We start from the raw sequence: 24,358 nt of genomic DNA, 5'->3' as shown, positions 1-24,358 counted from the left end.
TTCAAGAAAGCTATTTGAAAAAAATACAGGAAGTATATTTTGAAAGGAGGATCTATCTGTTCCAGCTTATCATTTTCAGTTTCCTCAAAGGCTGTCTGGCCAGTGTATCCAAGAAAACTAAATCAGCTTGCTTTCTTTAACCCCCATCACTGTTCTTTATATTATTAGACATATTATTTCTTCACTTTGCCTTATATTTATTTATTGCTAGAAAATTAATCTTAGAACTGATTGGCAAAGATGCTACAACTTCCATTCTTATTATTTAAATTAATTATATTTGTATTAAAATATGTCCCATTTTAATCCTCTTTGTATTTACCTCCTGTGTCCTCTTTCACATCTTGCTGTTAGCACAGCTCATTCTTCTGGCCTCCTGATATGGAAGATCAAAAAGCTGTGAATGCTTAAATATATCCCAGCAATTTCTATTCTAGATCTGACAACTGCTATTTATAGGACAAAATTTTGCTCCTTGTTATACTGGACGCAGAAAGTGTTATGTCTAGAAGGAAGGACATCATGCAAATAAGTCTTGTGGTTCTAGAACCACGAAAAACTGCCTTTGGAACGAACCTCTGAAGGTCAAGCAGTCTAATCTTTTTTAACTGCAGACAGATCAGGTTTCTCAGAGCTCTGCTCACCTAAGGTTTGAAAATCTCTGATTATGGAGATCCTGAAACCTCTCTGTGAGAACTATTCTAGTGTTTTATCCCTCTCATTTTGACTTCAACTTTCAGCTGGAGGGGTTTTTAAAGGTTTTTTTTGTGGTTTTGTTTTTGGGTGTTTTGTGGGGGTTTTTGTTTTGGGTTTTTTTGTTTGTTTTGGGTTTCTTTTTGTTTTGGGTTTTTTGTTTGTTTGTTTATTTGGTTGGTTTTTTTATTGGTTTTGGTTTTGTTTTTTTTTTGTAGCAGGGATCTGTTTTCCTGTCCTTTTGCTAATACAGCAAGATGAACCTAGCTGTGTTTTTATGAATCAAATTTAGAGCATCAATTAACCAATTCACTGGACTATGCCAACCATTGTTACTCTAATATGGATGAAGAAATCCTGTTTCTCCATAGATCATGTGCAAATTCTCCCAAATTACTTAGTATTTTATGATACTTGACTTTTAGGTGATCATTTACAAAGTTTCCAAGTACTCTAACTGTCTAGATTTTATTTCTAACCTGTTTCCTTTTAAGAGCTTGAATTCCAGAAAGTCCTTGTTTCCTCTCTCTGCAAATGAAGCTTTCTAAGCAGGAGGCTGTAGCTTGAGATGGTGTGATACTGCTGATGGTGGAACCATCATCATTGATCACGACGAACTTCTGCTCAGCAAAGGCACACTAATACATTCCTCATGGATGAGTTAGCAGCTACTGAAGAAATAAGTTTCACAGAACTCATGAGCTAGGATATTTTATTTTAAGAAAGGCATTGAAAATATCTGAAGTTTGGCCAGCAAAACTGGAAATATCTGTAATCAGCAGTCACGCTTGAAAATCTTGGCCTCAGTCTTTGTTTATTGTAGTCTTGTGTCAAATAACATGTAAGCATGTAACAAATGAAGCAATTTTCAAGATTTTATAGAACCTTCAACAGAAAAGAGGTTTACTTTTCAGATCAAAACCCAACCTTCTATCTCTTTCCACTCCAAAAGTACAAAAAAAAAATTAAAAATTAATTTGCATTTCAGTTCGTCAGTTCTCACAGGATTTTCCTAAAACTGTAGATGTCTAGCTGCTGAGTCTGAATTTCTTCAGGATCTGACCATAACCTACTACTAAGTTTAGGGCAAGATATGTTTAGGGCAAACTTTTCTTGGTTTTGATCTGAGCTCTGACATATTTTTGTATTACTTAGGTCACAAGGAGTACCAACATCTGACTATCTCTCAGCCTATCCAGCCTCAGACCTGTTAAATGCCAGGTACCTTGCGCAGATGAAGCAGCTATTTATTAACAGAGGTAGGGTGGAACTTATGAGAGTATAGCTCCTTTCTGCTGAGAGAGACTATTTCCTGGGATGCTTAAAAACACAGAGGTAGGCTGCTAGTCTGTTACTGTAGAGATAATTTGGGCTTCAGCATGAGCCGGACTGAGATTAATGAGTTTACTTTTTACCCTGCTTTAGCTGTGCCAGAGTTTATAGCAGGGGAGCTGGCTACAGTGTAGCTGGGATCCTTACTAATTCAGACATGCAGGATATTTTAATGCAGGCAGAAGGAGAATTTGATTGCCCTATATACAGATAACCAAAATCTTAATCAGCCAGCCAACAACAAGCTGCTGGAACCCAGGGAGCCTGTCAGCCTCATGTTTGCAGTCCCCAGGCCATCCAGGGATAGCTGAATTGGTTTATCCAAGAAAGCTAATCTCTTCTGCAGTCCCAAACAGGTCTGCCCCCTAATGAAAGCAGAGGCATTCATGGAGGTACAGTTCAGAAAGGCAAGGACAAGGCAAGGCAGGACAATAAGGGAGAATACTCAAAAACGGTCATACCACTCCGACTTTTGAATTTTCTGTAAGCAAAACCTAGTTCCAAATTTGTTTTTAAATAACAATCTTGACCTTAAAAAGGCACCCTTTTTTTCCCCTCACAATGCCACCTAAAGATAAGCTAAGCCAGAACTATTTCTTTCTCCAAATGCCTGTTTAAATGTTTAAATACTTGAGGTTTGTTAAAAAAAAAATGTGTCTCTAAACACATTTTATCAAGTGAAGGAGATTTGAGAGAAAACCAACAGGATTACCCCTCCATTTTTGTAGTTAGAGGAATAATATTGTTTTGTTCCATCAATGTGTCCACTTTACATTGTTCAGCACAAAGCTTTGTGAAATAAGAATCATGGGAATATCACAATATAAAGGAAAAAGGTACAAATAACAGCTTCATAAACTGAGAAATGTACATAAATAAATCATGTAGATGGGGGCAGTTTGCTTAGCTGGCAAGAAAAAAAATGGAAAATATGCTTGTTAAACAATAACCACAGAGTGTGCTTTTATGATGTTTTTCACCACAGTAATTCATATTAGAGATAGAAGCAGTTGCATGTTAAATAAAATCATTCAGCATTGTTCTCCTCACATTACAAAGAGCTGACTTATGTTGTTTTTAGATGCCTCCCATTAGAAAGTAAATATTCCTCTGATGTTATGCATTTCAGAAAATTTAATAAAGATGAACTGTAAATAAAGTCACAGGGAGATTTCAGACAGTTTTATTAGCAGATTGTTGAAAAGAAAAGAAAATTAAATACAATAACAGTAAACGTGGTTCTCACATTGAAACCAGGCTCAAATAACTAGGCTACCATAGAAAAATTTCCAATTCTTGCATTATGATGTAAAAACAGATTTTTGTACAGATTTTGTACAACAAAATTCGTAATAACCTTTTTTCATTTTTAGAAAACTTTAAATATATAGATAAAAATAGACAATTTTCATAGGTCCTACATGAAGATGAGTATGTTCTGTTCCAAGGGCTTGCATAGAGCGCAAATGTGGTTATAATATAGAACAACTAGACATTAATATCTTTAAGATTACAAAAGCATATAAACAATAACATGAGGACAACTTTTCTTCATAATCTATGCAAAAAAAAAAAAAAAAATCCAAATCAAAAAACCAAAACCAAAATACCAACCCAAAACTTGTAAAACTAAAGAGGGGCAAGAAACTTCAATTTACGGTAACATCTCATGTTCTGTAATATTTACAGTTTTTAGCAAGATTCTTTCTAAATGTCCACCTCATAAATTGGTTCCCCTTTAATCCTAAACACTTCTGTTTATGTACCAAGCCAAACACTGAGGCATTCCCAAAGGTCTTGAAAGAATATACTGTAAAACTACTAAACCTACTTACAGGTGACTCTATGCAAGGAGCAGAGCAATGGTAAATGCTAGTACATATTTCAGTTGTAGGCTTTTAATTCTCTTTCAGATATGAATGATTCAAAAGCTTGCCACAAGTCCATCTAACTTTACAGCTGTTAACCCTTTAAAGACTGCATATGAAAAAACTGGAGTACAGAATCCCATGTGTGTTTAAGCAACTATGACAATCATGAAAGAATCATGGTTAGAAAATAACATCACTATAAAGTATTAGACAACAATATTTAATGAAAAATATTGCTCAATATTTCTTTAAAAAAATTACTGTGATGTGAACTTGTATATACATCTTTCTATTGTTAAAAAAGGATTGTGGTGGAGTAAATATGAACTGCACAAAATAAATGTGTACCAGTATTGCAAGGAAGACCTACAAACTATAGAATCTCAGTGCTAGAGTTTACAAAACATTAGATTTTATTTTTTTTTTGACAAAATAATATTAATATCCAATCGGAACTACTTTTAAAGAAATATTTCCTTTAAGTTAGGCATCTTAGACATTTAAGGTTTTGATATGTTTCCATGAAATAAATAATATTTTATATGCATAAAACATTAGATGAAGAAAGCATAATCACAAAACTTACAGTAATAGCACTGATTCACAAAATCAGTCTTTAAAGGGGTAACCCAAAAGTACGCAAAGCAAAGAACATAATTTTTAGTAATGTAATAAGCAGTGTTTTGCAGCTTACTTCCAGTTATCAGCACAAAGGTGAAAACACATATTGTAGCTTTCATAAAGACAGTGAAAGGAACACATAACCATCCATCCCTAAGACAAGGTGGTAGGGACAATAGACTTCAACTGTATCACTCAGTTCTACGTGGAATTGGACTGATACATCAAGTGTTTGTTAGGTTTGTTTTTTTTTAGCAACATTGACGTAATATGACATTAACATATAAAAATATTTCTGGCATTTTGACTCACTGCTCAGCCACAGTCCATTCTTAGAAGTGCACTAGTCAGGGCACTAACCAGGGCTCAATATACAAATAAAAGTGGCTGATACAGAATTCTGACTTCTTACCAGATGCTTAAGATCTCATTCAGTAATACTGTGACTCCAGGACAAATATTTACATGCCTGCATGCGTTAAAACTAGAAAGGTGTCTTTCTGACCAACAGGGTGACAAAACAATATTATCTAAAAGTTTCATTTCCTAAACTCTAGATTTCTACTGCATACATAATACCTTCCTTGTGTGATTTGTGTTATATACTGTACATGTGACCAACATTTTGATTAGAAGCAAAGTCTTTTATTTCATAAACCCCTGCCAGTTTACAATGAGAAACTATTATTCTTTTTATTTTTTTTTTTCAATTTTATTTTAGGAAAAGAGACTTTGTGAATGGTAAAACAGTTTGTTTACATTCAGCATTTCTTTTCACTTACACAAAATTCCATTTCACTTAATGTAGTCTAACATATATGTGTTGGTCTCTTGGAAAGCATGTGGAAAAAATGTCTTTAGAAGAAAACCCACGATCATAGTTTGAAAACTGAATGTATCAATTTTTTCTTCTTTTACCTTTTTTTTTTTTCCTTTTTTTTTTAAATAAGAATCCTCTTATGCCCTCTACAAGTTCATTTCTGAGCTGTCTTGCTGGTTTCGGTATGGTATAACAGTCTGTAAGTGTACTTGGACACCGCTGGAAGGATCATTGGATGTGCTCAAATATAGAATCATCAGAGGAGAGTCTGCATTCCTTGAAAAAGGGAATACTCAGCCTTGTTCTGACCGTCTGCAATTTTGGATACAATAGTCCAGCGCAGAGAAGCAGATTTTTGCTGTGAGAACAGTGCTACTGTACATTTACAAACATTCTCTAGATCTCCAGGTTGAGCCACAGGAGATAACCAAAGGAGGACACTCTTGCAGAATTCTTTACATTTTTGAAGAACATTGATAAATGAAGTTGAGGAAGTTGGTTTGAAAACATTTTGTTTCCACAGAACTCCTTATGAGCCAATGTCTTACTGCAACGTTCTTTACCGTAGCACACGTATTTTCAGCAGGAAAAATTCAATACATGACAGTAGTTTTCAAATAAAGTCTTCCATCTAAAATATGAAAGAGAAACATTTGCTTTATATATTTATATCTTCAATGAATCAAAAAGAGGAAAACCCCCACAAGATTTAAAACCTCAGCGGAAGTAGTCATGCAACAAATCTGTAAAATGTCCCCTCTGGTATTTTTGTCTAAAATAAAAGAAAATCATAAAACCTGAATGTCACCTTGGCAATTTCATCTGTCAGTGGTCAAATTAACTCTGTTGAAAATTACACGCACTTTGCAAGTTGTGAAAACTGAAACAACTTCTGAAGCTTTAATGTATGCTGGACTCATATCACTGCTAGGGCACTAGGAATGTAGGTGGAGCCTCTGTGCATGTGTTTTTACTGATATGCAAACGTAACTGAATAGTGTTGAACAGCAATTATTTCCTTCATGGTTGCAGAGCAAAAAAATCTTCTTGCATGCAATCATTAGTACTTCCATCACTAAAGGCATAGCTCATACTTTCTGATTTAGCTGTGTTGTTAAATTTACCATGTAATGTAACCATTGTGCACATTTGTAGCTATTTATATAGAACCCGGTATAGGATATTTAAACGGTATCAGTGAAGTATAGCCTCCTTCCCCCCATAAATGAGATTAACTGAACAATTACTATGTTAAAGATGTAAGCACGTTTCTCACAACATTTTTTCCACCCAAGTGAGGAGCATATATTTAAGTGAGATATGTGAGGGAACATGAGAAACACTAAGCCCACCTAGCCAGTAAGTGTTGATCTAGAAAAATTTGAAGATAACATACTGCCACAACATATTTTCACCTAATTTGTAAGTACAAAGCAATTTTTTCTTCACTTGGGCCATGAACATCTTATATACAGCTATTTTGATAGAATTTAAAGATTATTTTTTTAAAATACAGAAAACAAACAGAAAAGTTTCTCAGCTTTCTGACCTGTAGGGTAGAAAGTGTTGTCCCCATGTGAATAAAGCATTTTATGAAGCAATTATTCCTCCCCAGTGCATAATTACTAAACACTATTTATATTTTAGAATATAAGCATTTGCAACTACAAGCTGTATCTCAGCTCTTAAAGTTTGCATGAACTTCTTACTTAAATCTGAGTAAATTCAACAAATATTTCTAAGATTTCAGAAGTTCCTGTTTTGGTTTTCTTAGCCTAACATTTTTATTCCAAATCTATTTATAGAATTTTTTTATTAGATATAAAATAAAAATTAGATATACAGTGAAGCAAATAGCTTGTGTGAGATAAACCTGTGCAAATTCGTTCAAATTTTTTAAATGCTGAGTTATCATTGAAAGATATGGCATCACCTCCATGAACTTACTGTAATTGTTGAAAGAAAGAAAAGTTAACCTGAAAGCAGACAAAAGTACACACCACACAGCTGTAAAACCTTCTGCACACTCCTTTCCAGTTCTTTCAGAACGGCTGGGGAAAATGGGAAGCTGTAGAATCACTCTGTGGAAGTGATTCTTATCTAATGTACCTTTGTTTTTTCTCTTCCACCACTAGTTTTCTTTTGTGAGCTTCAGCAGTACATGCCCTTTTGCTACTTTCTCCCCACCTTTCCATTTCCCTAATTTTTTTTTTTTTTTTTTTTTTTTTTGGCAGAGTACATGATAACTTTCCCACTACATAAAAGTGCTTCCTCTCAGAACCATTTCTATTCTCTTTTCGCTCTTTACGGTCTTTTTTGGCCCTGAAGAGAAATAAAAAGGAATTGAGTAAGGCCTCAACTTAAAGACTTTTTTATTATTATTTGATGCATGAAAATCTACCAAAATGCTTATGGGAATTCAGGGGAGAAAGAAGGGGCCTCTGAAATGGAACTCAGTAAAACTGAAGGCCTGGAGCACCATCTCCAAAGAAAATCTGCATTAAGTGCAGGATAGCTAGCTGGCTACATTTTCATGCAGTTCTCCCAAACATATTGAATAAACACAATAAACATTTACATAACTAAAGCTGTCTAGATACCTCTGCAGGAGTATTACTCTGCATATATACCAGCACTTTCACTATCCTGAATTCACACTTGCTAATGAGTGCTATGTATAATTCCCATGTCCTAACATTCTGATAACCTGCAGTTGGCAACTAATTTTATTATACTAGGTCTCCATTTACCTTTTAAAATAAAATATGTATTAAAACTAATTCTCAATTTAAAATACAGCTGCAGGAAGCAGAATCCTTGTAGCAGCCAACAAAAGATAAACAGCAGTATGTTTTCAAAAGTCAGCTCTATTTTACACTGCTTAAGGATCCAGCCTGGCAGTGAAATCAATAGGAGGTTTTTCACTTTTAAAAGAAGACACTATCAGATCCTGTATTCTGTATCCACAGACAATGAATAAGAATAGAAACAGGCAGCTCTACAAAGCACTTTCCTTACAAACTAAGAGGATACTTGTTTATATGTATAAGTTCTCTCCAACATCTTCATTAACAGCTTGGCCACAGTACTCGAAAGAATACTAGGTTTGCCAAAGACACTAAATTGGGAGGAGTCGTTGACTCCCTCAAGGGCAGATAGGCTTTGCAGAGACCTCAACAACTGAGAAGTGAGCAGTCAGACCATATGAAGTTTAATAAGGGCAAGTGCTGGATTCAGCACCTGGGGTGGAGAAATCCTGGTTGCGTGCATAGACTAGAGAACAACAGGCTGGAGAGCAGTGCCATGGAAAGGGACTGGGGGTCCTGGTCACTGGCAAGCTGAACATGAGCCAGCAGTGCCCTGGCAGCCAGAAGGGCCAGCCCTGTCCTGGGGGTGCATCAGGCACAGCATCACCAGTCAGGCAAGGGAGGGGATTGTCCTGCTCTGCTCTGCACTGGGGCAGCCTCACCTCAAGTGCTGGGGGCAGTTTTTGGCACCACAATATAGAAAGATGTTAAACTATCAGCATCAAAAGGAGGAAAATGAAGATGGTGAAGGGTTGAGAGTGCTGAAGCTGTATGAGGACCAGCTGAGGTCATTGGGTCTGTTCAGCCTGGAGGAGGCTGAGGGGAGACCACACTGCAATCTTCAATTGCCTCACACGGGAAAGTGGAAGGGCAGAAGCTGATCTCTTCACTCTCATCACCAGTGACTTGAGCAAACAGCATAAAGCCAAGTCAGGGGAGGCTTAGGTTAGATATCAGAAAAAGGTTCTTCACCCAGAGGGGGGATGGGAATGTAACAGGTTCCCCAGGGGAGTGGTCACAGAACTGTGGCTGAGAAGTTCGTGTAGCTCACGAAGAACGAGCAACAGGTGAATAGCAGTGCACTTCAGAAACTCAAAGGCTTCAAACTATGCTAAGAAAAACTCACAGCTCTGCAGAGGAATGATAACCTCACATCACAGAGAGGTGATCAGATACAATTCCTATATTTGACTGCTGTCTCTTTCATTGGTGACTCCTACTACCTTGTTCGTAGCCATTTCTCTCCCTATTCTTAATGTTCTGAGATTCTTTCCAAATGATATGAACTTCTCAGTGTTGTTGTCAAAGCCACCAGAATCACTTCGCCTCTAGGTGTAGCCAGAGCTCCTATCTGAATACAAGTGGAGTTTTACCACTGATAGGCCTTTAATGATTTCAAGGTTAAAATCACAGACAAAACCTACAAATCATGAAAGTGATCAGCAAATCGAGCCAGCTCATCCTTTGTAAGCCAATGTGAAAATGCCACTACTTCTAAATCCTAAATCCCAAGCATGCCTATGCCTTCTGCCTCCCAATCAGGTTTAATTTATCAGCTACGCAGGCCTATTGCATTACTTTCTTCCGTTAACAAATGCAGAGTTTGTCTATCAGCATAAAAACAATTTTATGTAAAACAAATATGGAATATTTTAGCCACACAAACATATGTATACAAACACATACTACACAAACACAAGCACAGAGCTTTCACTAAGGATGTTTACAATGCTGGGGTATATTTTTAGCCTACTGAAAACTGTTGATCTGTGGTGAAGTTTACATACTGTTATATAACAATTTACATACTGTTATATACAATGTAAGTACATAAAACTTACTTTTACTCTTAGGAAGTCAAGAAAAACACAAACTGGGAAAATACTGCTAAATTTCTAAATAGAACTGTGTGTGATTAGCAGATTGTCATCTGTTTTAATTGCTCTTTTGCAAATGGCAGTGTTCAGCAAGATCACACAAGCTCATGCTAGTAACTCAAACTGAAAATGCCACTACTCCTAAATATCATTTGTTTTTGTCTGTGGATTGATATGACAGAAATTCTACCCTGAGTGAGGGAGTATTTTTTTAGTTCAACTCTTTTTAATTAAGATTCATTTTGAGGATTTTAAATGAACATGCCCAAATAGCTAAAAGGTCATCAATGTTATAAAAAACAAACAAATGGAACTGACATAAAAGTTTGCAATGCTGAAACAAATCATATGCCTCAGAATGCATTCCCACAGAGATGTCATCTGGGCAATTATTCACTTTAGTGTTCTGTGGGCAGCTTGCAGTAAGTATCTCTGTGGGCCCAGCATTTTCAGAGGGAAAAACACAAACCCACTCAAATATTATTACTATTAATATGCAACCTCATAAACTGATAAAAATGTACAATGAAATGCTAGGTTTTGTCTTCAGCTGCAAACTAAGTAAGTCATCCATTAGATGGTAATGTGGGTATTTCTGCCACTCAGTGCAAGTCCCAGTAGGGTTGTTTGCCATCCAAAAAATTGTATTCTAGTTTGTATTCTCAGAGTTGCTTTAAAAATAAATGTAATAACAGTGATCATCATGACTATAATACTGCAGTGTTTCATTTATGAAAATCTGCAATAAACATCCAAGGTGTGCTGTCACATCTGAGTTCAGTCATTTGCTATTTTACAAAAACCTACTGAGGTAAATTCTCCTTAGGAAAAACATAGTGTTTTATATAGACAGGAGCTAAAAACAACCAACCAAGTGACCAAACAGACAAAAAGATACAGTAGTTTCACACAAAGAGCTGATAAGAAAGAAACCCCCAGAGTCCATCTTAAGACAAAAAGGACAAAATATTTTGTGAGAAGGAAGATCACAGGGTCATAGAATGTTTTGGGTTGGATCACCTTAAAGATTACCAAGGACCTTAAAGAATAGACCTTAAAGATCACCAAGGACAACTCTCCTGCCATGGGTAGGGATTCCTTTCACTAGACCAGGTTTCTCAGAAAACAAATTGCAAGATATGAAATATCAGTCTGAGCTCTGGCAAGTTAGGATGTCAAGGTCTGAATAATTTTTTTATCCTTTTTTTTTAATTGTAATTTGTGAGCTGTAGAATAGCAAATCCCAGCCCATGATCCAAGAACCCTCACATCAAATTAGCCACAGTTTGAGGTGCTAGAAGTCCTAACTTCAGTTAACATATTTTTGTCAAATATACACAGGTCAGTGGTAGAAGCCAATTTTCACTCAAAATGGGTCTTAAGGGTATTTGAAATGTATCGATTCATCTCTTTGTACTTTCAAAGAGCAAAGGTTGATGTCTCTTGTTGGAAAGACAGGAACTTTATTCCCAAATATGGCTCTGAAATTTTCTGTGATTTTAGTTTGGTTCCCCCCCCCCCCCCGCCCCTCCCTGTGATTTTCTTTTCTCTGTTTCAAACTTTCTGTTTCTTTCCCTTTTCATTTTAGGTAACAGAGATGTTCATGTACTGATGGTTTCTCAGTCTCTTTTCTTGTCCTTACGAAGATAATAGCAGTGTTAGCTGAATCCTCTAAGGACTATATTAGCACAAATAACAAAAAAAAAACAACAGTAACCAAATAAAACTATACCTGCATATGTATTTAATGGAAATAAAAGGTTCTTCACTCATAAAAATCCATTTGCATCCTCTGTCCTCTCTATGGCTGGTGACTGAGCTGACCTGAGCTCAGGGTCCTCTTCTAAAATCACATGTTGCAACAGAAAATCCCCAGGACTAGCCCATGTGCTCCTAAAGGCAGCAGATGCTTCATACTGAAAGTGAGTATACTGTTGCCAGATCCTCCAACCATTAAAAACTGCTAACTTCAGCTTAAAAGAAATAAAATATTTGTGACCTTAAATGGGGCTATTCATATCTAAATCAAAGCAAAGCTGCTCACTTGTGCTAAGTAACATAATAAATTGCATTTCCTGTTAGGAAGTAGCTTTATTGAAAATGGTAGCTATTTTCTCAGAAGTTATTTCCAGGCACCTGTAATCTTAATGAGGTTTGTCCCTTTCAAAGAACAGTTGTACGTGCATGCCCGAATGCACACAACCTCTTCAGCCCAGAGCTGATAAAAGCATCTGCATGCCATAGCTCAAGCACATTAAAATTATATTACTGGTTGGTTTATTTGTTTTAATAAGATGGGGTAAATGTGAATCACAGTGTACTTCTAACCTTTCATTCAAGTTGATGTTTTAATCATTTGGAGGAAGAGAAACAAAACAAAAGAAAGGGATGGCAAACAAATGGTAATGATTCATGTGATATTTGATAAGACAGCAATGGGAAGTCAAAATAAAAGCAAGCATATTGTGGCAGATGGAAGAGATCTTAGTCAAGTTGTAACCCTTCCTCAAAAAAACCTTAAAGGAAACAACTAATTAAGGAGGAAATATATTTTTGTATACTCTTCATATATTTCATTCCAAATTAAGACACAAGAGGATTTATTTTCCACCGAAGATGGAAGATAAAAATGGGAGTCTAACTTTTTAATCATGGGAAAATAATTTATGGTGAACTTGAGTCTTTTTCAGTTTGCAGAATGTGAGACAAAAAGCCCAGCATTTGTAAAATTCAGTCATGGAATCAACTGTACATAACTTTTCATAGTGTTCTTAAAAAAGTGCAAGCCAGTACATTGTCAGGGGAAATAATTCCTCTCAGTGTCTAGAGTTAATTAGAACTCTGCGGTTTTACAACTCAACATGAAAAGGAGGGACAGAGGCATACAGACTGAGCTGACATTGTTACTGGCAGCACAAGTAGATCATGTATTGGGGAACATGGATAGATCCCCTGCCATCTTCCCTAGCAGAGTACAGGAAATGCAGGAAAGCTGGCTCAAACAAGCAATTTGTTCTTTAAAAAAAGTGCTCATCCAGTTTTTATGCAAAGATGGGTGATTTCACACTGCATGTTCATTAAATGCATGCAAATATGAAGTATGTAAACATATTTGGCCAAACACTATCCCAGTTTGCCCTTTGTGTAACACCAATAAATTAGTTTCAAATTTGCATATTGTTATTAATCATACACCTTTCATTTCTCTACTTAACATTCATGTACAAATATATTTGTGTTAATACTCAGTGCAAATATGCAGGAAACTGAGACGTCCATGTGTTTCTTTTTAAAATAGCAATTTATATGTCGGAGATTTTAATTGTAATTTAAGACATAAAACTAAACCATGGGTGTGTAAAAAAGAGCATCTAAACACTTTTTTTCACAATTATTTCCAAACATTGAACTATCTTCTATCAGTGATTTTACCACGTGTTTTAATCATTCATACATATTTCCATTACTCCAATTTTACTGTGGGAGTAAGCTAAAGGTCAGCAATCTGGTCTTTAGTAAACTAACAAAGCAGGGGAGTACCTGAGTATGTCACCTTCTATTATATGAAGATCATATAGAATGCATAAAACTGGCCATGTTGAGGACTGAAAAAACTGAACTAGTAAGGTGAGAAATTGTTTAAAATAAATAGATTTTTTTGAAAAAAAATCATTCTGTCTTTTCCTGTTGCTTCACTAACTTAGCAACCCTTTTTCTATTTGTATAAACAGAAGAAGCCATATCAAAAAAAGGCAACAGAACTGATTACTTACAAGCACTGAACCTGAGTCACTAAGGCATTGTACTGTGTCACTTCATGTTGGTAAAAAAAAAGAAAAAATGAGTAATGATAAACAACAACAACAGAGACACAAAACAGAACAAAACCCTTTCAACTGAAGAATCATGTGGGAAAGTTATTAAAGGATGAAGTCACAGCTAAATACAATCAGCTTGTGAGCTTCCACAGCTCATTGTGTTCAGTGCTGTTTGTATCACAGTGTGGATAATTTTGGTGCTGAACAATCTGTCCTGCATAAAACAGTTTCAAGTTCTACAAAATGGTGGGCTTTATTTGTTACTGTATTTCCAGAAACATAAACAATTTTTTTTTTTTTTAATATCAGTAAGCAACCTTGGATCTGATAGCATAAAATTGATAAAGAATTGAATATTGGAATGTAGTTTCTGACTGGCACCTTCTTTCCCTTTGTTTGGTTTTGGTGTTTTTTTGTAAAGTATAGATGGAAACAGAATTTACTACTTATCCCTTTAGTCTGATCTATCTTCTTTCACTTCTCTCCATTTTGTCTCCTTTTTTGTGCCTTGCTCAAATGATCACTTTTTTACACTAAACATCATCATCATCAAAGTTATCTTACATACAAGGTATCAACATACAGTTAAGCTTAAAACAGGCTTAAAAAAATAATTACTTTTCTTTTCTGGAGAGAAAAAGTGGTCATAAAATGAAATTGGAACAAAATACAGTAGATCAGTGTTTATTGGAACTTCCAGCAGTTTTTGCTGAATTACAGCAAAAATATAAATATCTATATAAATATCTATATAAGTCAGTATTTCTTTAAAACAACCCTCCATAAACACTCAGAGCAGTTCAGGAAATGCAGTCAAATCCTTTCCATCACTCAACTAGAAGCTGATACAATAGGCAGGATACAGGTGTATACAACTACAGATTCCATAATAAAATATGAATAATAAAGATCTTTTATGCAATTCTGAAAAAATAACACAGGTCATGATTTTTTTGCTAGGAATAGTTGTGGCCATAGTTAATACTCTCCATCAACAGACAGTGTGATGTTCATTTCTTTCCGTAGATATAAATAATTTATGAAGATGAGCTTTTCTAAGGTATTATCTTTTCTAGAGCTTTACCTCCATTACTTTTCAAAACAAAAGAAAAGACTTAGATCTAATACCTACTCCTATGCAGAGCACCTCTTCTGGTTCACAGAATCATAAACCCAACCTCACTCTTCTCTTCTAAACACATCTCTTCTAAACAAGTAATTTGAATTTCATGTTGCCCAAGTAACTAAAAGGCACACTAGTGTTTTGTTGTTTTTAGATTAAACACCACAGTTAATACAAGAGTATGTAACTGAGATGACATTTGAGCTGCTGCAAAGTTTACTGGAAAATAGAGGCCACTTAAAGAAAGCTGTATGAGTCTGCATACATAATTCTGGAATACGTGGAATCCTTTTTCAGTGTCAGTATCACATTAGCACCCCACTTTAATACACAACCACCCTTGTTCTCATTTGTGTGCTTAAACAGAGTAACCACCCAACGCAAAACATGAAGAAATAGTCACATGCAGAACAGGAAGGAATGAGGCTGTAAAATAGATAAATTGCACAGCAGCAAGCTTATGGAAAATCTATTAAGGAGGCATGGGATGTCAAAACATGCGTAACTTAATCTCACTGCTTTTAGGTATTTTGTATGAAAGCAAGTTTATGGCACCAAGCAGTGCCATGCAGCTCCAGAACAAGAGGAAAAAGAAAATCAAACCAGAAGTCATGCCCAAGGAAATGAGCTATGAACTGAAGTCACACATAATCCTTCCAGCACACAGAAATAGACATAGATCTTAATGAAGTTCTCAGGGCTTAGCATGAGTAGCATAACATAAAACTGAAAACAAAATCAGCTCGTGTTAATTCTGTGGAAGACTTCAAGCTGAAACATGTAAATGGGGTCTAACACAGTAGTTAGCTATGAAGCAATACTTAAGCAAAAGGCCTTTGTTCTTTTCCAGAATGAAAACTACCAACATTTTAGATTATGAGTGAACTCTGCTTCTGTGGCAAGTGCTAATGCTAGCCCAGGTATCTTGCTTTTCAATTTAGAGCTCAAACTAGTTCCCCTAACTAATTGTAAACTTCCATCTTGAATACATCTTCATAGATGCATTCAAGTACTGTAGTGACAAGCCAATCTTCCCCATTCGCTCTCAGTGGTAACATAATTTCAGATAGGTACTTCAAAATGATTATTCTACCCTCCCAGGAAAAACTCAATTAGCCTTAGGGCCAGGTGGTTTGAATTTGGCACCACTCTATGTCTTTGCCAGTAGAGATTCCTCAGAAAAAACAGCATGTCATGACAGACTGTGTCCTGGATGCACCCCACTACAGAAATCCCAGACCATATGGAAGCAGCGTGCTTTCCCAGAGAGAACTTAACACCATGGTTCATCATCAAAAAGTAAGCAAGAGAAAAGAGAATGGCTAAATTAAACCACAGAGCAGTCTTAACCAATGACTTTGGGATCAAGTCACTACCTTGGAGTCAGAAGCAATGAGCAGTGCAAAATATCTGAAGTGTAAAATTTTCTTGCTTCAAAGTGTGATTTTCTCAAGACAGAGAAAATGAAAAATGTTACTTCTTGGTTGCTTTTATTCTTCCCCACCCATCTCCCTCCTTCTTCCCATCTCCCCCAGCTTTCCACTTACAGTGTTTCTTGTCAGTAGCAACACACTAATGGGCATGGTACAAATCACTTGCAGGACATTCCCTGGAAAAGTGTTTGAGATGCTAGTTACCCATGCTCAAAGTGAATTTAGACTGGAATAATTTCAGAACAGGCTACTGGTTTAAAACAAGGAATATAGTCCACATAAAATTAATTGATTTGCTTATCACAGAAGAGCAACTGATCATACTTTGTATATACATTAAATAATAATGAGACAAAAACCAACTCTTTTGCAGAAACTCAGCTCTGAGTAGTCTCCCAGGATGATGGATATAATAAATGATCTTTATGAATATAATTGTAATATAAGAACCTGAAAATGCAGATTTTTAAAGCCCATCTAGTACTATCCCTAATCCTATGCTACTTCAGTAGAAAAAGAGGCAAAAACTGAGTATATCCTGAGTGCATACTGAATATCTGGCCTGGTAAAATACATTTGGCTATAAAGTTATTTTTAGCTGGAAAATCTAAGGAGTCAATGGTTTTGCAAGACTATGAAAAAAAAGGCAAAAAAAAGAGGGAAACCTTATAAAATCAGGATTCTTCTATGCACTGAACGTTTAAGATCAAGCTCTGGAACTATTGCCCATTTGGAACTGGAATAAAACTGATATTTGTATGTTTTATGTGTTTTGGCCTTTCAATATTTTAGCACTGGGAACCAGATTGCATCGGATGGCTTAGTTACTGCAGCAAAAGTGACTGTGATTGTCATAACAAATTTGATGGCAAGGTTGAAAATGGAACTGATCCTCCAGTCAGTGCACTACTTTTATGACGCTTCCAGTATTTCCAGTGAAGCCAAGGAGTCTGATCCAGCCACAGTATTTTATGTCCAATTCAGCAATGTGCAAAGATACTGTTCTCTCTCCAATGGCTAAGAATGTGTATCTTTGAGTCACAGTATAAAGCTAAAAATGAAAGCAAATTATTGCTGCTTTTTACTTTATGTTCGTATTCAATATAGCTTGATTACTTGAAAGGAGTTGTAGTCCACATATTGCAGTATGAAACAATATCATGAAAAATACATGTCTTTTAATGCAATGGTTGCACCGACAGTTTGTCACAGGCAAAATCTGCAGAATCAACACATAGACAAAATAAACAAGTCAAAACTTGAATTATCTAATACAGCATTGTATATTTTCAACAATCCATATTCTAATTTCATGCACATAAAGCAGCACTGTAAATTTTTTGGTCCTGCCTTCAGAACACTCTGTTTCCAAGGCCAGCTGCAGCACGTTGCGATCCATCCTTTCTAACATCCATGACAAAACACACTATTATGCTATTGCTGCTTTTCCTAAGCTATTAGAGGCTGCATCACTTTTAAAAAATAAGGCTGACAAGAATATAATAGAAAAAATGTTTTTACCATTACTGGTACACACTTTGTGTTTCTCAACTAGGAAAAACAAAATGACATCACATTATCATTATATATGCTGCTGTCTCCCAGGATGTCCTTCAGGTGTTACGGAACCCTACAATGAGCAAAAGCAAAATATTTCTTTTTAAAGCTAGCAGTCTATTCTATGGAATATATTTTCCTCTTTACAAGCCAGCTGGCAGTTCACTGGGAGAATACTTATTATAGATGTATGCTGACAGCAAATTTTAGCTTAGATAGAATGTGATGCTGGCTAAGTAGTCCTTCCAAATGTGTTAATTTTAGTTTCACTTCCTATATACTTCCTTTTCATAGCTGATATTTTTTTTTTTTTTAATTTCACAGGAACTTGAGATACTAATAGAGATGGGTCAAATTCCACATCAAATCCATGGGAAAGCCAAATTAGTGAATTACACAAAGGTTAAATTGTTTTATTTTATTCTTAATCATATCAATGTAAAAATAACCACTGCGAGAAAACACTATTTTTAGAATTACAGTAAATTTAAAATAGTAATTTCTTGCTTTTCTGGTTTACAAGATGAAATTTATATGTGTATTACATATTAAAATTTGTTTATCTTAAAATAATGTATTAAATATTTCCTATTTCTCAAGGATACAAAAATGCCTCTTTTTTTTAATATTACTGCCAAAGAGGGAAAGGACAAAACCTAAAATCCTTGGCCAGTTTTAAATTAAGCCATCAGACCCTTAGCTAGTTAAAGTTAATATTGCTTTATTGATGGTAAAATTATCTTTTCCTTTTTTCTTTTTCTCTCCAACTGACAAAATAGAGCAATTAAGTTGGAGTGATATTTTAGGAAGATGATTGCCTTCTTAACACTGCACAAAGGGCTGCCTGCCTAATAACATCTCACAGTAGTTTTATTTACATTTTAAGTCTAACTTCTTTTTTGCTTCTTCAATATTTTAAGTGAATGTTGAACTCTCATTCTCCTTAACAGGATTTCTGACCCCTCAGTTATTTTAGGATTATAAAAGAGAGACTGTCCTGTACTACACCAAAATGCTGTCACTCATTAATATACCATTTCTGATCTAATGCAGAATAATTAAGGTAAGTCAATCTATTAAATTTTTTCTCATATGATGATTCAGGTAAGGTACATTTACACAAAATTTAGGCTATCAAGTATTAGTTTGCTAAATCCCATAAAATATTTCTCCAGCTATTTCCCTGTACAAGATTTGAAACTAACTATAATTAGCTGATAATAGTTGTAAATTACCGTATCTTGCATCGCCTCTCTTTGCCACTTTTTAATGCTTAGGACTCTGATCCATCACCAAAGAAAATATAAAAGCAGAAGTTAATAACATAACTGAACTTCTACTGTGCCTTTCATCCAAGATCCAGAATACTTTACAAATATTAATTAAGTTTCACAACACCCTTGTGTGACACCAAAGCATCGGTGCTGCCATCAAGAAATCAGTAGATATTATTTCTTTCTTTATGCATAAAAACTTGGTTTTGGCTTAAGGCATTGGTTAAAAATGCCTGGAAGCATGCAAAATGAGGTATTTCTTTGCCATTCAAGGGCAAAACATCAGATGTAAAGCATTTAAACCACCCCAGCAAATGGTACCATTTAAATTCTAAAATCGATATTATCCACTCAATTCTTTGCTGAAAAATGTAAAATGGGTAAAACAGTGACTCCTTAGCATATATTTCTCATAACTGTGTCAAATGCTACATCAATTCTTTGCAATTAGACAATCTTGGAGTATAATTACAACCCTTGCTATAAAATGGATTTATTGTATGGGAAAAAACTCCATGCACTACAAACAACAACAACCTCCAAAGAAATTGCTTTCTCACCTCCAGAAACTGAATCCAGCTTTTCTGGAATATGCCTGAGCTTACTAAATTTGTAGTAGTCTATGCTGGGGTACTCTAATTATTATTTATAATGGCATGAACTCTACTACAGATATTTGTTTCCACTCTCTCCAGGGTCAAGGGCAACAAGCACAGATGTAGATGTCTACATTGAAGACTTCTACACTACATCAAGTTAATCCCAGCCCATCTCTTGTTTGCAAGCATAACTACATTTAAAGGGCAAAATGTTAACTAGTTGACCAAAACTAACAAATCAGTACAGTTATAGTGATAAAGTTACAGTAATATAATGCAACTGTATGAGTACTATGACACTATTTTCCCTTCTAGAGTTATCTACCTCTTTTTCTTTCTCTCTCTCAATTTATGGCTGCTTTTGTTCTTTTTTCAGAGTTTTCAGAATGCTTCTCTGACTTCTTTCATGCCTTGTGCCTTGTGTGGTAGCGTTCAAATGAAACAAATGCTGCAAAGCTTTTAATGCAGAATTAAAGTCCTCTTCTCTACATTTGAGAGTCATGCTTAATGCAACTTCTAAACTATTCAGGATTGTATGAAACAGAAAAGGAATTGTCAAGCTTGGATAGTTTTCCAGAACTGATGCAAAATTACCCATTTCTAACATCAGTAGTTACAAGAAGTAACTGAAGTGCAGCTGCTAGGAGTGTGATTACTGTCACAAGTGATGCTGGAATTCTGAGGCAAGCAAAAAGGAAAATACACAACACATGAAATTCATCACATTAACTTCAGACACCTGCACTGTACGTAGCTGCATTTGAGCTGGTTTAGCAAACTCTCTTTACAATCAATGAAGAAACTTGGAAGTCGTGATTCATTTTCTTCAAAGGGAGAGATGTGTCTATTACTCTTCATTGACTTTAATAGGAGTCCAGCCAAATAGCTCAGATAAAGACATCTACCCCACAAATGTGTGAAGTGGAACACATCCCTCCCACTGATATTGTTTGGGTATTTTATAGATAATTACATTGCCTCAGCAGCTATTCCACACCTTCATAACACAGAGCAATATCTATACTGCCATTATGGTATCAGCAAAGTCCCACTCTATCTTATCAGTTCAAAAAATTATAGGATAATGCAGTAAAGAATATATGACTCTGTATACCATCTTGATAGCTTAAACATCCTGTTTATTAAATTCTGAAGCACTCTTAAATAGCATCTACTTTTCAGTCTCTGCAGGCCTGGCTTTCTCAGGTATTGCATTGCTAAAGTGAATGCAAACACACTAATAAACTTGGTCAGGGATTTAAGCAAATGCAGGCATATTGAAAATGAGTAAAAATCCCATTGTGCTGTTTCACTGTGCAAATATAATTTCTTGTAAATTATAAACGCACAATAATTTCCTTATTTCAAGTATATTTTCATTATTCCAATAATATTGCACTCATCCTTGAAGTGAACCAAACTCCTTTTCACCTGCCTTACTATGCACGTTTTAACATTCTGTATAGACACTACTTTAACCATACTTTCTCTTCTTTGTCCACAGACTATTTCCAGCAATATTAACTAACTTTGGGATTTTAGGTGGTCCTCATTTTAAAATAATAGTCTTCACCTTTTTCCCAAAACACCCAATCATTGTCCTTTTATATCTGTTTTTTTTTCAGAAATAGCTCTTAATTTCTTCTCATCTCCTTGCAGTACTATATTCAAATTTTGTACAAATCTTCAGTACTGATGATTTTTTTTAATTTTTTTTTTTTTTTCTCACTGCATATTCTCAATCTGCATGTCTGGGTATTCTGGATACTGTCTCAAAGTTGCTGATCATTTCAGCTAAGGCTGTCCTTTGTAACTTACATTCATCAGTCTTACTCCAATCATTAAACACCAGGCAGTAACTCACAAAATGTTTTCTCCACAACTGTTAGTCTAGTAGGGAATAAACTAAGCCCATATAATGTACAAAATCCTGCACTATTTTATGCTTCAACCTATGATGCTACTCTCTATTATTTCTATACATATCTGTTCCAAAAAATTTCTGAGGTATCACAGGTTGACAATAACAAAAATACCAAAATTTTTACTTTGTCATCCCTATTTTCGAAGTATAAAGAACAAAAATTATCATAAATTAAGATAAAACTTAAATAATTTTAAAACCCTTGAAAACTTTTGGTACAGGAAATAGAGTTTCTCCAAATTTAAATGTTGCTGTAGTCAAAATGACACAGAATGTGCAATAATGTGTTTGTTTTTCAGATACTGTAGGTCTGAAGAGATTTTTTTTTGTATACTTCAATTATAAAAACATTTAAAACATACAAACTTGTGCAATTTTTATTTTAATGAAGATGAGAAGTTCATTAACGAAGATAAATATTTCATTAGATGTTAAATAAAACAAAGAGATTTTTTGGCTTCTCTCAGCACAAAATTCCTTTGAAAGATTAATTAATACATGCAAATTATGCAAATTAGACCCATGCAAATATTTTATGAAGACAATTAAGGGAACCATTAATTACTGCTTTTTTTGCTTCAGTGAGATTCATTCATTTAATTTTAATTTCACTTTAACTGTTTTGATGTATAATCTTGCAGCTAAGAACTTTATCTTTCCTAGTGGGTCACTTAAACTTATAAATTTCATCAAGTGAGCAGCAACAGAAATCTGCACAGATATTCTCTGGGCTATGTTTAGTATCAAGAGAAATTTTTGACACAATGCAGTCCTAGAAACTGCAAAACTGGAAGGGAATGTGAGCTCATTCTTGGACAAGGTTCAACTGCTGGAAAAGCAATTAATTTGCTTTGGCTGTGCTAATATAGGGGAATTAGAAAGTGTGACACAAGACAAATAGAAATAATTAGTTCTCCAAAATGATGTTCTCATTAATATGGTTTGAACAGTAGAAATAAAAAACATTATTGTGGCATGTCTGCATTCTGTCCCTAGCCACAGGAGGTAGGAAAATGCAAGATACAGCATTTTTTTACCTTTGTAGTTTGTATGGTGGTGGCATTTATTTTCATTTTTTCTACTGTAGGTTTTAAGAAAGGCAAATTGTGGACCTGATCCTGCTATCTAAAACCTACTGTACCTGCACAAAGCGTGAGGAATCCCTACACTTCTTCCTGTGAAAAGAAGAAGCTATAAAAATAACTGACTATGCTTTTCACAACAATACACTCAAGTTCCTAAATTGAAACTTTTATTTCAATATCTTTCATTTAAATCATATTTTATTACATGCAATACCCAAGGTATAATGTGTTTTTTCTGCAGCTTAAGCTCCTTTAGTAAAATGATTGCTCTAGCAAAAGAGTTACAATATCCTCTCCAAATCCAATAACATAATTTTCTTTTTCCATAACATGACTATACATACATGCATTTTACAAAGTACATAGAGGTGGATTTTCACTCGTTCTCCTTAACACTTACACCAACAAAAAGCCGGTTTTCCACAAACAGTGAACATCACTAGCTGGCACTCTTTACAAAATCAGGCTGCTAGAAGGCTGTTACGAACATCTGCTCACTTACACTCTATACTTCTTAGCTTGTTGCAGGATTAAAGCTAATAGAACACTATGTGGCCTCTTCAACGTATTAACTTCTCCCTGCCCTGCAGGTTTACTGAGTTCCAACTGAAGGCCACCTTCCTTTGAAAGTTTTGCTGGCTACACACCTTTTATCTAGAATCAGATATTAAAGTGCAATGACTTGGTATTATTTATTTCTTATTTCAGTCAGGTGGCAAATCTACAGCATCTCACACAAATAGAGATCTTTCTCTTTAAATACCAGGAGAGAAAATGTGGCCATGTGGTAACATTTTTTGAAAGCTGATTACCACAATTAACAAAATCCTTAAGTGCAACTACCACAGGGGCTTAGCAAAATTACCCAATAAAATTTCTAGAAGTCACACTGCATTAATTCATCATAAAATCCTAATACCTTTAGGGACATTACTGATAAAAAGTTAAAATCTATGAAATCTTTCTATAGCTACCTATTGCTTAACAACACGGATATAATATGTCCATGTTCCTAATTTGCTAAGAATGTGTCAAATACAGACGACTGAACACGATTCTTGCAAAATGCTGGGAAGTGCCTTCTTCCTTGACCATCAATTCTAGTTGCTAGTCAGCTGATTTTTTGAAACTTTTATTAAATGTGTCTGTGTTAATGACTTCTATACAAACAAATATTAGAACTAATACCCCATACCATATAGAGTAGATTCTAGACTAGCATTTCCTAAAAAGGTTTTGGCATTCAAATACTGTTCTCCCTTTGATCTTCTAACTCTCCCTCCAAATCGCTAACTTCTTTCTCAGTTTGACGTTTTTTGCTTCTTCCTCAACTTCCTGTTTTAATTTCTGAGGGCTACAATCTTCCCCTCATTGTCTCTCTCTCTACTTTATCTGAGTAGTGTAATCCATAAACTGAAATTCAGTCACCATATCCATGCTGACAATTGACACGGCCCTTTGTACTCCAGATCTGTTCCTTTCTGTCTGACATAAAACCTCAGTCTGCTTTTCTGATCCTCTGTG

The 24,358-nt window shown here is 35.2% G+C and overlaps 1 protein-coding gene across 7 annotated transcripts in view; it reads right to left on the bottom strand.

Annotated features, from left to right (window-relative positions):
• DACH1 (dachshund family transcription factor 1) overlaps positions 1 to 24,358 on the bottom strand; it is a 376,911-nt gene that overhangs the window by 18,780 nt on the left and 333,773 nt on the right. For 4 of the 7 annotated variants that reach the window (XM_058848012.1, XM_058848021.1, XM_058848048.1 and 1 more), the window contains one exon: positions 3,198 to 5,968. The exons of 1 other annotated variant lie outside the window; for it this stretch is intronic. In XM_058848012.1, coding sequence (XP_058703995.1) covers positions 5,931 to 5,968 — 38 coding nt within the window. In that variant the 3' untranslated portion in view covers positions 3,198 to 5,930. Of the gene's footprint in view, positions 1 to 3,197; positions 5,969 to 24,358 lie in introns of those variants that run through there. 2 more of the 7 variants (XM_058848029.1, XM_058848063.1) reach the window with 1 other exon arrangement.

The sequence above is a fragment of the Poecile atricapillus genome, chromosome 1 (genome assembly GCF_030490865.1).
Source record: "Poecile atricapillus isolate bPoeAtr1 chromosome 1, bPoeAtr1.hap1, whole genome shotgun sequence".
NCBI classification, from domain to species: domain Eukaryota; kingdom Metazoa; phylum Chordata; class Aves; order Passeriformes; family Paridae; genus Poecile; species Poecile atricapillus.
Note: the sequence above shows the minus strand (reverse complement) of the source record. Positions and strands in the feature narration are given on the sequence as shown.